Below are 13,918 nucleotides of genomic sequence, written 5' to 3' on the forward strand. Positions count from 1 at the left end.
CCAAGGTAGGAATGCGTAAATGCTAAGGTGAGGTTGAAGCTACTGATTCACGAAACAGTGACAGCTCATTAACAAGGAGCACTGCCAATGGAACATGTCTTATATTGTTCATATTCAGCTCCATGGAGGCATCGCTGCCATTCCTCTTGCTTATGCTGAATTCCACTGGTTACCCCGAAAGAACTACCTGTATTCATTACATTTGTGATATCAGAGCACAGTCCAATTGAGTGCTTGCATTGCACTTCAGTTTCACCAATCCAAATCTGCCAGAGGAAGGCAGAGATGCTCCGCTCCAAATTGAAGCAGACGCCTTCGCACTCAAACGGTGTCTTATTGCGTGTTTAGGTTATGCATTCTAAACCTTGCCATTAAAAATCCACCTAGAAAAAGTTGATACAAAACAAACACTGAAAAATTCACATCCATTTCATATTGACTTGCTCAAATGTCCCAGCGGCTATGGTATGCCGCTACTGAGCTTGAAGTCATGGGTTCAATTCCTAGCCATGGTGGCTGAATTCCAACGAGGGCAGAGTGCAAGAACGCTCGTGTAGCATATTTTTTGGACTATGGTCTGTACTCTGTGTATAGTCCGCAGGAGCCAATTTGCACTTAAGATAAAAAGTTTTTCTTAGATAGTCTGTGCCTGCTGTATAGTCCGCAGGGTTGAACTTTGGGAGAAATAAGGTATTTTAGCTTGTCTGCAACCAGTAAAAGGTAGGTAAGTAAACATGTCGTTGTCCACCAGTAAAAGCTTGGGTCCTTTATTAGACTGTATAGCGGACTCGGTACTAAAAGAGGTCAAGATCACTCTCATCGCGACTGCCAGAACAAAACAAGTCAAGCATGTTGGATTCAACAAACGGCTCCTCAATGTCTTGATCGCCTTCAGAATAGTTAGATCATTGTGCACGGTCCATTACACTGATCTTGAACAACTCCGGGAAGCATATTGCAATCATATTGCTTGCATATTGTCACGGTTTCATACGTTGTGGCATTTATTTCATCATACACTCCTAACAATATCCCAGGCTGCCTGATTGAGCTGGAAATATTGCTTGTCTGCAGCGACGACCATGGTGGAGCTAGCATTGCTATGTGATTTAGCACAGGAATAGTTCACAGGGGCAGTCTGGCTTTGTTATCTTCAAGTGCGCCTCTAATCTTAAGAAATAGAATCATGTGTAGTCCGCACCCCAAGAAATTTCAACTTTCAAACTTGTATAGTCCATAAACTATAATCCAGAACATACTTTATATAAATTTAAATGCCCGTTAAAGAGTCCCAGGTGGTTGAAATTAAACCGGAGTCCTCATAGTCCATGGGTTGCTTTGGGATGTGAAACCTTACAATGTAATTGTGATTTCATATCGACTAGTGGAAAACAAAATAATTTATTTGCTGTGGCCTCCTCCACGTAATCCAGTGCAATTCCCCTTGATCTTTTAGTTTTCAAATTGCCGCTTTGTTCCAATTCTGTGGCAGGTGATGCTGCCATACTTCCCCCCAAAGCTGCTCTTTGGGAACAAGTCACAGCGACTGGTGGAAGAACGGCGCAAGCTGCTGGAGGTTTACCTGATTGAGCTCATCAACAAGTGCCGTCGTGACCTGTCCTGTCCCCTGCACCGAACAGTGCAGGGCCTCTGCAAACAGCACATGTGGGAGTTTGCACCATTCTTCCGGAAAGGATGTTTCGAGACAAGCAAGCACAGCACCGGCTGAAGGCCATGATGTTTGCATAGCTTCGGAGACACTTTTCACTCAGTGCGCCGCCTGTTTCATGCAGCGGTATCAATTGCACTATGCCTTGCAATGTGATTTTGAATTCGCGATCACGAGCCTTCTCATGTGGTTTGTGGGCAAAGGAGGTTGACAGGCAAGAATGTGCAAATAGGGCAGTTTTTAACCACTGCTGGCATAATTTTTTCTAGCAAAGCACACACGCTTGTGGTTCGTCATTGTGATATTGCATAGGTCGTTCCCAAGTTGTTGGACTACTGTGTTTGCATGAAATTTGGCCTCCAAGCCAGACAGTGGTGTTTCATTGAGTTTGCCGGTTACAAGCATTCTTTCGCCGAGGCCAAAGTTATGTCGTAAGTTCACACACTGGAGTCGTATGTTAAAAGGGTGCTGCATGAACAGACTGAACAGCGAGCTTTCAGCGTAGCCAAGGCTAACCATGAAATAGATGGTTATACTGACAACATGCCTGTGCCATTTGACCAGCTGCATTGGTTGGTCACATTTCTGCTGTGTTGAAAAACCAGTGTGCGATGAGTGGGGGTGTGTTTACACCCAACTCTGTACATTCGCGACTGTTCCTGAATGCTGTCTGCTTTGAGGCAACCCTATGCAAGTGCAGCGAGAGGTAATGTCAGGAGGCCTTCCTGGTGGCCGAGTACCGGCCACCAAGAGCCAAGTGTTTCCAAGAGCCAAGCTTTTCTTTCACATACTCATTTGACAAAGTATAATCTAGTGCACCCTCTTTTATCAGCAGCTTTATTACATCGGCTTTTGTGAAGCATTGGTCATGGTGCTTTTGCTTGTGGTAGCCCTGGAGAATTGTACCTCTCCTGTGTTTGCTTTCAAATAGTAGTGCCTGTTACTGTAGCATCACTGGTATATTGGTGCCGCTTTGCAAGAGGAGGCTGGTATTAACTGCCCCAAAAATGCATTTGTGCATGCCACAAAAAGTACAAGGCAGTTTTTACTTGCACATCCGTCTCGTTGGAGAAGGCTGTAGGTGGAATTAAGTAGTGAAGTTGGCTGCTGCCACAACCTTTATCAAATGCAGGATCTGGCAACTAACCTACAGCAAGTCGTCGTACACCATGTAAGGGTTCTCCTGCTTACACGAGTACAAACAAGTCATTGCAAAGTTTTTGTTTCAAAGTGTTATTTAGCTTTGGCCACGAGGTAGTAGCAGCATGAATCCAAGCTTATTTATGATGCACCCAACTATCGAGTCTGACTCATACCTGCAACTATTCTAGGTGTTTTTAAACCATTTCGGAGCATGCTGGAAGTCTGACTGTTCTTCCTTCTAGCTTCGATGGGGATGCCTACGTTTTCCTATTTGTATAGGTATTTTTAACTTTTGGAGAGCGTATACTGTTTTGCATGAAAGCATAATGTGAGGCGTGCTTTTTTTTAGTTTTATTATGAATGAGTCGGGCTTGTTGCAACGCTCTTGTACAGTTTTCTATCTAGTTTTTGTTTCTCCGCTTCCGTTGAGATATATTGTATACTACGTTGTTCCTTGTCTTTTGCATTTGTCTATGCTTTTGAATGCATCATCAACTTTTCTTATTTACTCCAACTCCACTTTATATTGTGGGAACACATCAGCACAAATACATCTGGTGCGCACAAGAATTCCTTTAAGTAGTTATATACTCTATAGCATGCGAGTTTTATTTAAGTCCTAGGTTCACTAGCAGCAGAAAACGATGGTTGAAAGCTCATAATCACCGAGGAGTGCAGTACACGTCCACTGCTGTCATATAGCAGCTCGCAACACATTTCCTGGTGAGTCCTGATCTCGTACATTGTATAGACCTTGGCAATGGTTATGATAATGTTTAGGTTTTTCTCACTTCTCCATATTACTGGCATACAAGCACCTGCTCATCTTACATAGGAGAAACGATTCAGCACCATCAAGATATTCATCTCATACTTTCATCTATACAAATTCTGCAGGTTCTTCAACGTGGATGTTAAAAATATGGAGCGTGAGGCAATTTGCATTAGCTCAAACCAACTGAAATTCTTTCGCATATATTTGGTTTTACAGTTGTAGTATAGAATAGCATACCCTATTGTATCTAAGTGCAAGGTGGTTATGCCAGGCCAGTTTTAGTCATTTTTGTTTTATTGAATACACTTCACCAGCTACTTCATAGCTTTTGCAAGATTTGTATCGTCACCGAGTGGTGAGCTCACACTTTTATGAGACCACACTGAGATACATAGTTGCTAGTTTGCTGCGTGCCACAAATGTGCCTGCTGAGGCTTTTCAGGAGTATGAGATGCCTGCTTGCATGCTACAATTTAGGGCCGTTCCACTGCTTACCTTCAGGTGCTGAAGGTAGGCAGTGGAAATGGCACTGAAGTTTACAATGTATAGTCAAAACTTTAGTGCGGACTTTGCAGAAACCCAGTCTAAAATCTAATGCAGTGAGGAGGCTTGCTTTATCTCTCTCTCTCTCTCTCTCTCTTCTTTTTTTAAAGGAAGTTAAAGAAAAGTCTTCATGCAGCTTATCTGACACCAGTCCTGTCACAGCACGTTAGGTGCATTGTAACGTTTGGTTGCTTGAGTGCGACTGGCACACTAATATGTTTATGTTGTGGTTGGTGTGAATTTTATCATGCATTTGCTGCCATTTGCTGCATGCCACAGACATGCCTGCTGAGGCTTTTCATTAGTATGGGACGCTTGCTTGCATGCCGCAATTTAGGGCCGTTCTTGCAAAACATTCTTCTGGAACATTCTTGTGGACATTTGCTCAGTCGTTTACTTGGTCATTGAACTGTGCTTTGTCAACACTAAGAGGGGCGCCATTCCCACATTGATGGGTGAAAAACAACACTGAACAGTGATCGGCCTCCTTTTGAGAGGCAAGCGCACAAAAATCTGCTCATTCCAGCATTTTGTAAACAATGTGTTTTGTTTGAAGTGTTATTGGTGATGCCTTTTCCTTGTGCTATGTCTGTGTGAATTCGTGTATAATGTGTGTGCAGCGTGCATTTTGTTTGTATTTATATTGAGAAGACACCATTTTTTTGTTGTTGTTCTTGTGAGTGCGCACATGTGAAAATAGGGAAGGCCTTCATTTAACAACTACGCAAGATCTTTATTGCCGAAAATATGTTCCCACCTAGCTTCAGCTGCTAGCAAACTATTGCTTATCTTGTGGGACTCTACGGCTGTTTGACTGTTTATTAAGTAACTGTATTTGACCAGTTGCCACTATTTGTGAACGTTCAGCCCTTGTAACATGTAAAATTGACTTTGAGGGGGAATCTGTAACTTTGTTAAATTTGTACTTAGAGCTGTAATGAAAACTATGGCTTGTTTTTGTTTATAATCACTTAAAGTGTTTGATTGATGCACATTGTTTGCTAATGTTTTCACACATACATGTTTCTAGTGTTGGTAGTTTTGTGTATTAGACTGTTTAGAGCTTAATATGTTACAACACACTTGTATTGCTTGCTGTGCAGATATGTTCAGATGTCGTACCTGACAAATTTCACGCCTCAGCGTTCTGAGCTGAACTGGTGCAAAGCTCAGTTCTCATGTTTCTACATTTGGCTGGGCTGTAGAAAATGCTATAACTGGTCCAAATGGCTTCCATTTCTGCTGCAATAAACTGTGGCTACTCATGATTATATGTGTAAGCATGACTGAACGAGGATGTAGAAAGAAACACTCATAGAGACAGCGCTGTCTCTGTGTGTGTATGTTTCTTTCTACGTCCTCATTCAGTTGTGCTTACGCATTCTATCATGGATTCAAACCAACTAGCCCACCAACATGTTTTAACCAAGTGGCTACTCATTGTGTGCTCTTAGCACAGCATTGGTGCCCATGAACAGTATTTCAAGAATTTTTTGTTTTTTGTTGAGTCGTTAGACATTGTTGAGGTTTTGGCATTTGTCAGAAGTGAATCGGCATAGTTGTTGCTTCATAGCACTTTACATCGCACCTACCTTGACGCTAAAGATATTGCGTTGCTTATTTCTCAAGAGGCCTGTTTTCAATCGCCTTCCTTTCAGAAACTTTCTGTAGCTAACTTTAACTAGAAATTTTGGAGCTTCCTTGATTGATAAGCTTTTGTCACTGCAATATATGGAAGGGCCTTTTACTTTTTTGTGTGTGTGTGTTACGAATGTTTTTTTTTTATGGAGCCTATTTTGTCTGCACATCAAGACACAACCACTACACTGTACACACATTGTACACTACGTTTTTGCCATACAAAGTTACAGAAGCTTTTTGGAGGTTTGAAGTGTTTAGTTCTGTCATTGGTTATGCATATAATGGCTGTTGTGTATTGATTTCTTGCAACTTTTTTGGCATAAGTTTGAAGGCCAACTCCAAGAAAAATTGGGACCTCATAAAAATTCTTGTTTCAGGCAGTGTGCAAAATTTTATGTTTGAAATACAAGGAAATGCGTCGCAGAAAGCTAGCAAAAATACGGCATTCTTGATATCTTTAAAAATAAAGAAACAGTGCTGCCATTAGCCATTACCACTCACCAGAAGTGACACAAAATTGCTTTGTTGAGAACCAGAGTGGACCCTTGGCATGACCACCAAGATTGGGCGACGCCAGCAGCATGTTGAAAATCTCTGAGGCCATGTTCTGTGATCTGCGTCGTACCTGCTAACCACCAGGTGCATGCGTGATGGGCTTGGGTGTTATTTACTAGTGGCTAATAAGAAAATTGGACAATTGCCAGTACTGCAGCTTTGCCAAAATTCCTTCAATAAAATGCACCACACACTTGTAACCAATGCAGCCAAAGTGAACACTTGTTGCAGCTGGCCTTTGATGACATTGGCTTTGACTTGCTTTTTTAGCCGTTATAAAAATTTTTGGCTGTAGGATCCCTGTAGCTACAGACTAAGTTGTTTGGCTTGGATTAAACTATAATGAATTAAAGGAAGCTCAATTGAACTAAATTGTATTGCATTACCTACTGTGCTTACTTTGCAAAAGCGTGCTTGGTGCAGATAGTGATAGTGCAACATTGCTTTCTCATGTAAACAAAAACGTGGCCCATGACTTGCAGATGTTCTTGTAAATGAAGGAAAAATTTTTTTCTGTTTCAAACAGAGTAATGAATGAGGTATACCTGCAGATAAGACACCAAAATTTCACCACTACATCGTGCAATAATGGTGTAGCATTTGCTGTAGCGTCATCTGATGTATGTACTACCTGATTTCCTGTGGCTTGTCCAAACAGTACCATACTCATGGGGTATCCAAGTCCTCGCAAGTCCTGGCATTGTACTTGACATTTATGTGCACGCAAAGCTTATGCAGTTCAGGTGTTGTTCATGGTGCCAATGTTATATACACAGCATGCCTGCCAGTTTTGTCTGATCAAAGGAATGTGCCTTATTACCGCATCTTAGGCGATCCTAAAAATGTTTAAGAGCAATTTTAGTGATGCTTAAACGAAGTGTCTCAAGATGTGGGATTATAAAATTACAATATTTTTAGAATTTCGTGCTCTTCTGAAAGTTGCAGATGTAGAGTGTGGCACTGCCACTAGCTTTAGAGATTTTGTTAGTCACATGCATTAATAGGTATTTTACTTGCAGTATGTGTTGACAAGTTCATTCGAGAGTATTTAGGGCAACGAAAGCTGCTCACAATACAAATAAAGGAGATTAAAACTAGGGCAGGTTACAAGCATATAGGAAATGGCGACATATGTCATTGTGCAATATGCACATAGCCATCAACGTGTTCTCCTGCACAAGGGAAAAATGCAAGTTGTTTGCCTTCTCACTAGCAATGGCGTGCACATAGCTTGCCTTGTGTCAAACTAAGCTTTGGCCTGACGTGCTTGTTAACGTATCGCCATAAAACCAGTGGCACAGATATAAATGGCATTTAATTGTGGCATTTTGTGGTGCTGTTTCTATAGTTTACTGCAACAATTACTAGAAATAAATCTGGAGCTAGCGTCTACAAGAGCTGGAAGCATGGTGGTTCAGCCAGCATAAAAATGTTTAGTACATGCATTTTACTAAACTTCGTCCTTCTGGCTTCAAACAGCTTTGTGACTTGGGAAATTGATCATTTTCAATAAGACGTTACGTTATGAATGCAACAATTCGTGGTGGTTATGCATATTGCCTTCTTTAATGCCTTTAGAAAAGTATGCATGATTAGACAAATTCATTTGCCACCTACCATTCCCATGGCAACTGAGGATCACAGTACCAGAGCTCCCCTTAGTAAAATTTGTAGGAAATTTTATGGCTGTTCCCAAGCAAGGTGTGCAAAGCTTCTCTCCCAGTTTGACAATGGGAAAGGGCTTGGAATCAGTGTAAACTTCATAAAGTATGCTTGGCTCATGATCTTATCGGCAAGGAGATCTGTGCTATGCGCAAACTTCTCTAACATGTTAAACGAAGTATCACGAGAGGCCACAATCATCGTAGCTGTTCCCATCTGCGTCCACTATTCCAGCATTTCAACAACGATAGTATGTACACACCAGGCTTGCACTCTGCAGGTTGCTCAATACACACACACCAGGTTTTTTTATGGTCAAGGCTACATGCAAATTGTGTGTGGTGTTCTTTTATGATCTGAGCCAATTTTCTTATCACAAATGCATTTCTGTTGGCTGTTCCTTTACAGGATGGCCAATAAATGTTCCTTCACTGTTATGATGTGTGTCTGCTTCACTTAAACTTCTGGTGTTAAAAATTCAGATCTAGAGGGAGTGTTATTTATTTATACATTTATTCAGAATACCTACATTGCCTGCACTGCATTATCGTAGGGGGGTTAAAATACAGGTCATCACAATGAAAAAATATTCAGCAACATCAAATGAATACATCAGCAAATGCAACATTGTTTAAGCCCTGAAATTCGCAAAAGCGGAAGACGAACTAACAAATTATCAAAGTAACAGAAAAAAAAACAGTAGCATATGTGCAGAGATGAATAACAGAACAATCTGACTAAATTTTTTTAATATCTTAGTTATTCAACTTAGGGTGCTCAAAACTCAGCATGTGCAACTTTAAGTGCTTGCTTCAAATATAAAGTTCATTTTTGATTATCTCATTTGTTTCTAAATTTATCTATGTTCTGAAAAAATTATCAAAATTGTTAGATTTTCAGATTTTACTAAACAGGCCATCAGTAGCTTCTACGAGGCTCAAAACCAACCTTATCATGCTAGGTTAGACAGAGCAATGAGGTTGGTCCTACTGTATTTCTTCAACCATGCAGAAGCAATTGGGGAAACTGATTTTTCTGCAGCTATTTCTGAAAAATAGATTGAAAGAGTAAATACAACAACAAAAATTTGCCTCACCCACTAACTATAATTCACTTCTCACCGCTGTTGTTGAAAGCCTGATAGTATTGTCCTATTCGCATCCCAATCACATCGGGGCAGAGCCACCAACTTTATTTTGGCAAGCCGAAGGCTCCCCTAGATCTCAGTTCCTAAGAACTCGAAATAAAGTTCTTGTCATGTCATGTCACATGAAATAAGCACATAAAAGCATGCATTGAGAAGTTTTCGTCATCATCGGCCTATATTATGTCCACTGCAGGACGAAGGTCTCTCCCTGCGATCTCCAGCTGCCCCTGTCCTACGCCAACCGATTCCAACTAGCACCTGTGAATTTCCTAATTTCATTGCTCCACCTAGTCTTCTGTTTCCCATCTCTTGGTACCCATTCTGTAATCCTAACGGTCCAATGCTTATTTATCTAACTGGCACATTGCATGTCCTGCCCAGCTCCATTTTTTTCTCTTAATATCAATTAGAATATCGGCTATACCCCGTTTGCTCTCTGATCCAAACCGCTGTCTTTCTGTCTCTTAATGCTACGCCTAACATTAGTCGTTCCATCGCTCTTTGCCCGGTCCTTAACTTGTTCACAAGCTTCTTAGTCTCCAAGTCTCTGCCCCATATATCAGCACTGGTAGAATGCATTGATTGTACACCTCTCTTTTTAATAATAATGGTAAGCTTCCAGCCAGGATCTCGCAATGTTTGCCCGAGTGCGCTCCAACCCATTTTTATTCTGTAAATTTCATTCTCATGATCAGGGTGCCCTGTGAGTAATTGACCTAGGTAAGCATACTCTTTCACGGACTCTAGAAGCTGACTAGCGATCCTGGACTCTTGTTCCCTTGCCCGGCTATTCATCATTATCTTTGTCTTCTGCATATTAATATTCAATCCCACTCTTGCACTCTCTCTGTTAAGGTCCTAGGGGCTGGTCACCTGGAGGATTTTTGTATAGAAGCACGCCCAAACTTGAATCATGTTCCCCTGTCTCCTAGAACATAGTGACGCCTGTTGCAATCTCGGAGGCAGGACCTACAGTCTCTCATCAAGCCATTGGTTGAGCACAGGCCAGCCTTGTAATCAACCTCCATCCAATGAGAAAATGAGCGAAGCGGCAAGCATCCAGTAAGAGGCATTGCTCTGACCCACCAACCGTCGCCAGCTGGCAGGTGTCCTGCTGCACAGGAGGCCACTTTCTTTTCAATTACGGGGCATCAATACAACGAGCAGTTTAGCGCTGAACAATTGTGTTTCTGACAAGCCACATTTTGCCATCTCTGTGTGACAGATGCTGCGAGCGCATCCTTGTTCTGTTTTAACGATCGCAATAGCTGGCCGCCAACACAGAACACAATTTTCAGTAAGCATTTTTTTATGGGGAATACGAAGACAAATGAATAAAAATAATTAGGGATACCACCCGACCATATTTGCTTCACCCTACAGAAAAGCTGAAAATAATTTGCTAGAATTCTACGAAAAGTATTAATTGTCCCCATCGCACTAATTGCTTCGCTACCTGTGTGACAAGCTAATGACACCATGGTGGCCATGTTTGAGCAGGAAAACAAAATTTAGAATGAGAAAGTAGCCCAGCGAGCGCACCGTTTCACTGCAGTGGGCTCTTATCGAATAGGACGAGCCGAGACTGCTATCCGCGCATGTGTAACCCAGAGGAAAGATGAGCAAAACGTGAACAAGGTGAATGCAAGAGCCAACGTTTCAACAAGTCCACTTGTCGAAACGTTGGCTCCTGCATTCACCTTGTTCACGTTTTGCTCATCGTCTTGAATTTCCATCTCCCGCATTCCCCATCTTTTCCCCAGAGGAAAGAAATAATTTGTGAAGGGCCTTGCGGAGCACTTGTGAAGCGCTTGTGCTTAATTCGAATGTGAAATCAAGAGTTCGACAAAAACTCATCTGGTCGGATGCAGACCAAGAACATTAAAAGAAAAGAAAGCATGTTTCAGCTCCCATACGGGGGCCTTGTTCTCAACGAAAGTAAACGAAAGGGAGAGATGTACGTGTGAATAAATGGCACAAGAAGCGGGCATAACCAGAAGGAAGGCTGCCATCATTGCAGTTCAGCGTGGTATAGATTAGTAATTACTCGAGATGCAAATGTGAGATTAGATTACTTTCAGTGGCTAGCACATGCCCCCTACCCCAGTCAATATAATGTCTTTCTGTTGCAAAATACTCGGCAAGAGCGCATTAGACATCATGACAGTGTTCCTTGATTCGCCTTTCGAAATTTCCCATCTCGCCGTTGTAGATGTAACTGCAGTCTGCAGATGGAATATTGTACACAATGTTAGATGTTTACGTGATAATTTTGCGACAGTTTCTACGTGTTCCACGAGCTCAAAACAGCGCGCCACTATGACGACATCCAACGGTCTGTAAAGACCGTTGGATGTCGGCATAGTGGCGCGCTTCATTTGTCTGCTTAGCATTATTATTTTGCTGAAAGTGGTGGGGTGGGTGCAAGTTTGTAGTAGCAATAGGGTTTTGGAATAAGTGGTGTCCAAAACATGGCTGCCCAATTTCGTGACAGTTTCTATGTGTTCCGTGAGCTCAAAACATTACCGACTGTTGGATGTCGGCATAGTGGCGCGCTTCATTTGTCTGCTTAGCATTATTACTTCGCTGCAAGTGGTGGAGCAGGTCTACGTTTGAGTAGTAATCGGGTGTTGGAATAAGTGGTGTCCAAAACATGGCAGCCTGGACGCATTTACAGCTCTGCAATCACTTCCGGCATGTGCTGTCCGCAGCTCTCTAGATTAGTTTCCATTACTCAGAGGGAGCCGTCGCTGGGGTGTGGATCTGGACACCACCTATTGGCATGCGAAGTAATTTGGCGCGTCGTGCAATGTTTTTTTTTTTCTGATCTACTAGATGAATCTCTGCTGTAACGCTACATTTGCAACAAATCTGTCTGCCCGGTTCACATGCAATATCGAAAAATAACTTCCCTGGTGATTATGTTACTTTCAACCATTTGTCACCATGAGCACCGCGGATGCTCAGTCTACGGATCAATCGGCAAAGTCTATGCTGGTACGTCTCCGTTACGCTAAAACTGCCCCATGTCTGCGTCGATAAGCCAGACATGTAATACAACCCCCGCGATGAGAAATGTGTATAATTTGTGTCCCTCCTAAGGTGTGGCAACACTGCGGAGCAGGATAAAAATTAAACCTTGTTACGATGACGTGACACGGGAAAATTTATATCATTTACAAAGATCTTGCCGGGCTTTCTAACCCAATATGAATCCCCTGAAAGAAGGAAAAAGAAAAAAATGACTGGTCGTACATGTATAGTGCAATGTAATGGGAAATCTTTAAAGGCGCAGTGAATAACTGTTCATGTCGCAGTTAAAATTTGTATGCTTTCTAGGCAGCACATCGTGCAACAAACATGGCTCGCTGGCTTTTACAGCAAAAATTGTATTGCACAAGACAAGGACAACGCAGAAAGCACATTCGAAACTGCTCAGAAAAGTCATGCGACACAGAACAATGCCATCGTTTTCTTCCACTTGATAAAATGAGCATGGGCAGAACTATGACGGCAGCTAACAACTGCACGGGCTTCAGGCCGACGTGAACGAAATTTCACAGTGCTTCCAGTCACGTGACCCTGTTTAAGAATATCCCGCAAATGTGCCCCAACACACATTGTCAGGGGCGACTTAGGCAAACAAGTATCGACGTCTAACGTAGTGTCAAGAACGAGAAGAAAGGGGGTTAACCGAGGGGCCCGATTTTTATTAGTCATATCATGAGAAGCCAACAGACACTGATACCAAGGACAACATAGGGGAAATTACTTGTTTAATAAATCAAATAAAGAAACGATAAATTAATGGAAATTAAAGTGGATGAAAAACCAACTTGCCGCAGGTGGGAACCGAACCCACAACCTTCGCATTGACCAGCTAGCTGCCAGTTGACCAGTTGCCTTCACCCAAAAGGATCACGTTCTCGTGACGCCTGCAGCAAAAAGGACGTTCCACGTACGCTGCCAAGGTCTGTGAGTGGTGGCGCTGGCCAACACTCTCAGGGTTCTACTAGGACACGTAAATACCCAAGGAAGTGGATGGGGAAATGGTGCCGTGGTAGCTCAATTGGTAGAGCATCGCACGCGAAATGCGGAGGTTGTGGGTTCGGTTCCCACCTGCAGCAAGTTGGTTTTTTCATCCACTTTAATTTCCATCAATTTATCGTTTATTTGATTTATTAAACACAATTCCCCTATGTTGTCCTTGGTGTCAGTGTTTGTTGGCTTCTCATGTGGTGTCAAGAAGAATTCTTAAAGATGTGCCTCTACGATTAATGAGACTACTGTGAGCGGGCAAATGAGACGATCTTTCACTTCCGCAGGATTTACACTCTAAAATGTGTTGCACCCATTGAGGTATTAGCCCACCACACAACTTGGTTGAATTTCGCACCCTTTGGGATACCAAGCTATGCCACCCTTTATGGTGCAATTATGTACAGCAATAATCGTCGCCAATCTTGTGTGCAACACCTCACCCATTTTTTTTTTTTTTTTTTCAACACAGCGTGCCTAGTACTTCTTTTATCAGGAACATCACATGGCTTTAAGTGCCGTTTAGCGTTCCCAACAGAAAATAAACTGGTGCACTGTGAAAACATGCACACAACAGTGATGACAACTATCGTAGAAAAAGAAAAGTGTACATCTTTTATAGAGTGCACCGCTTGAAGTGCGAGACCAAGAAATGCCTCAATAGATGTAACATCAAGATGGTGGATAACACAAGGTATTCCACTAGTGCTTTGTCCAACACAGTCTTTGACCACACACCTAAGCC

The 13,918-nt window shown here is 42.3% G+C and overlaps 1 protein-coding gene across 2 annotated transcripts in view; it reads left to right on the forward strand.

Annotated features, from left to right (window-relative positions):
• The window catches only part of Klp98A (kinesin-like protein 98A), a 63,490-nt gene extending 55,065 nt beyond the window's left edge, over window positions 1–8,425 (forward strand). For both annotated transcript variants that reach the window (XM_065454659.2, XM_065454660.2), the window contains one exon: window positions 1,493–8,425. In XM_065454659.2, the coding sequence (XP_065310731.2) occupies window positions 1,493–1,729 (237 nt within the window). In that variant the 3' untranslated portion in view covers window positions 1,730–8,425. The remainder of the gene's footprint in view (window positions 1–1,492) is intronic.
• Window positions 8,426–13,918: the final 5,493 nt, after the last annotated feature.

Source organism: Dermacentor albipictus, chromosome 10, assembly GCF_038994185.2.
Source record: "Dermacentor albipictus isolate Rhodes 1998 colony chromosome 10, USDA_Dalb.pri_finalv2, whole genome shotgun sequence".
NCBI lineage: Eukaryota > Metazoa > Arthropoda > Arachnida > Ixodida > Ixodidae > Dermacentor > Dermacentor albipictus.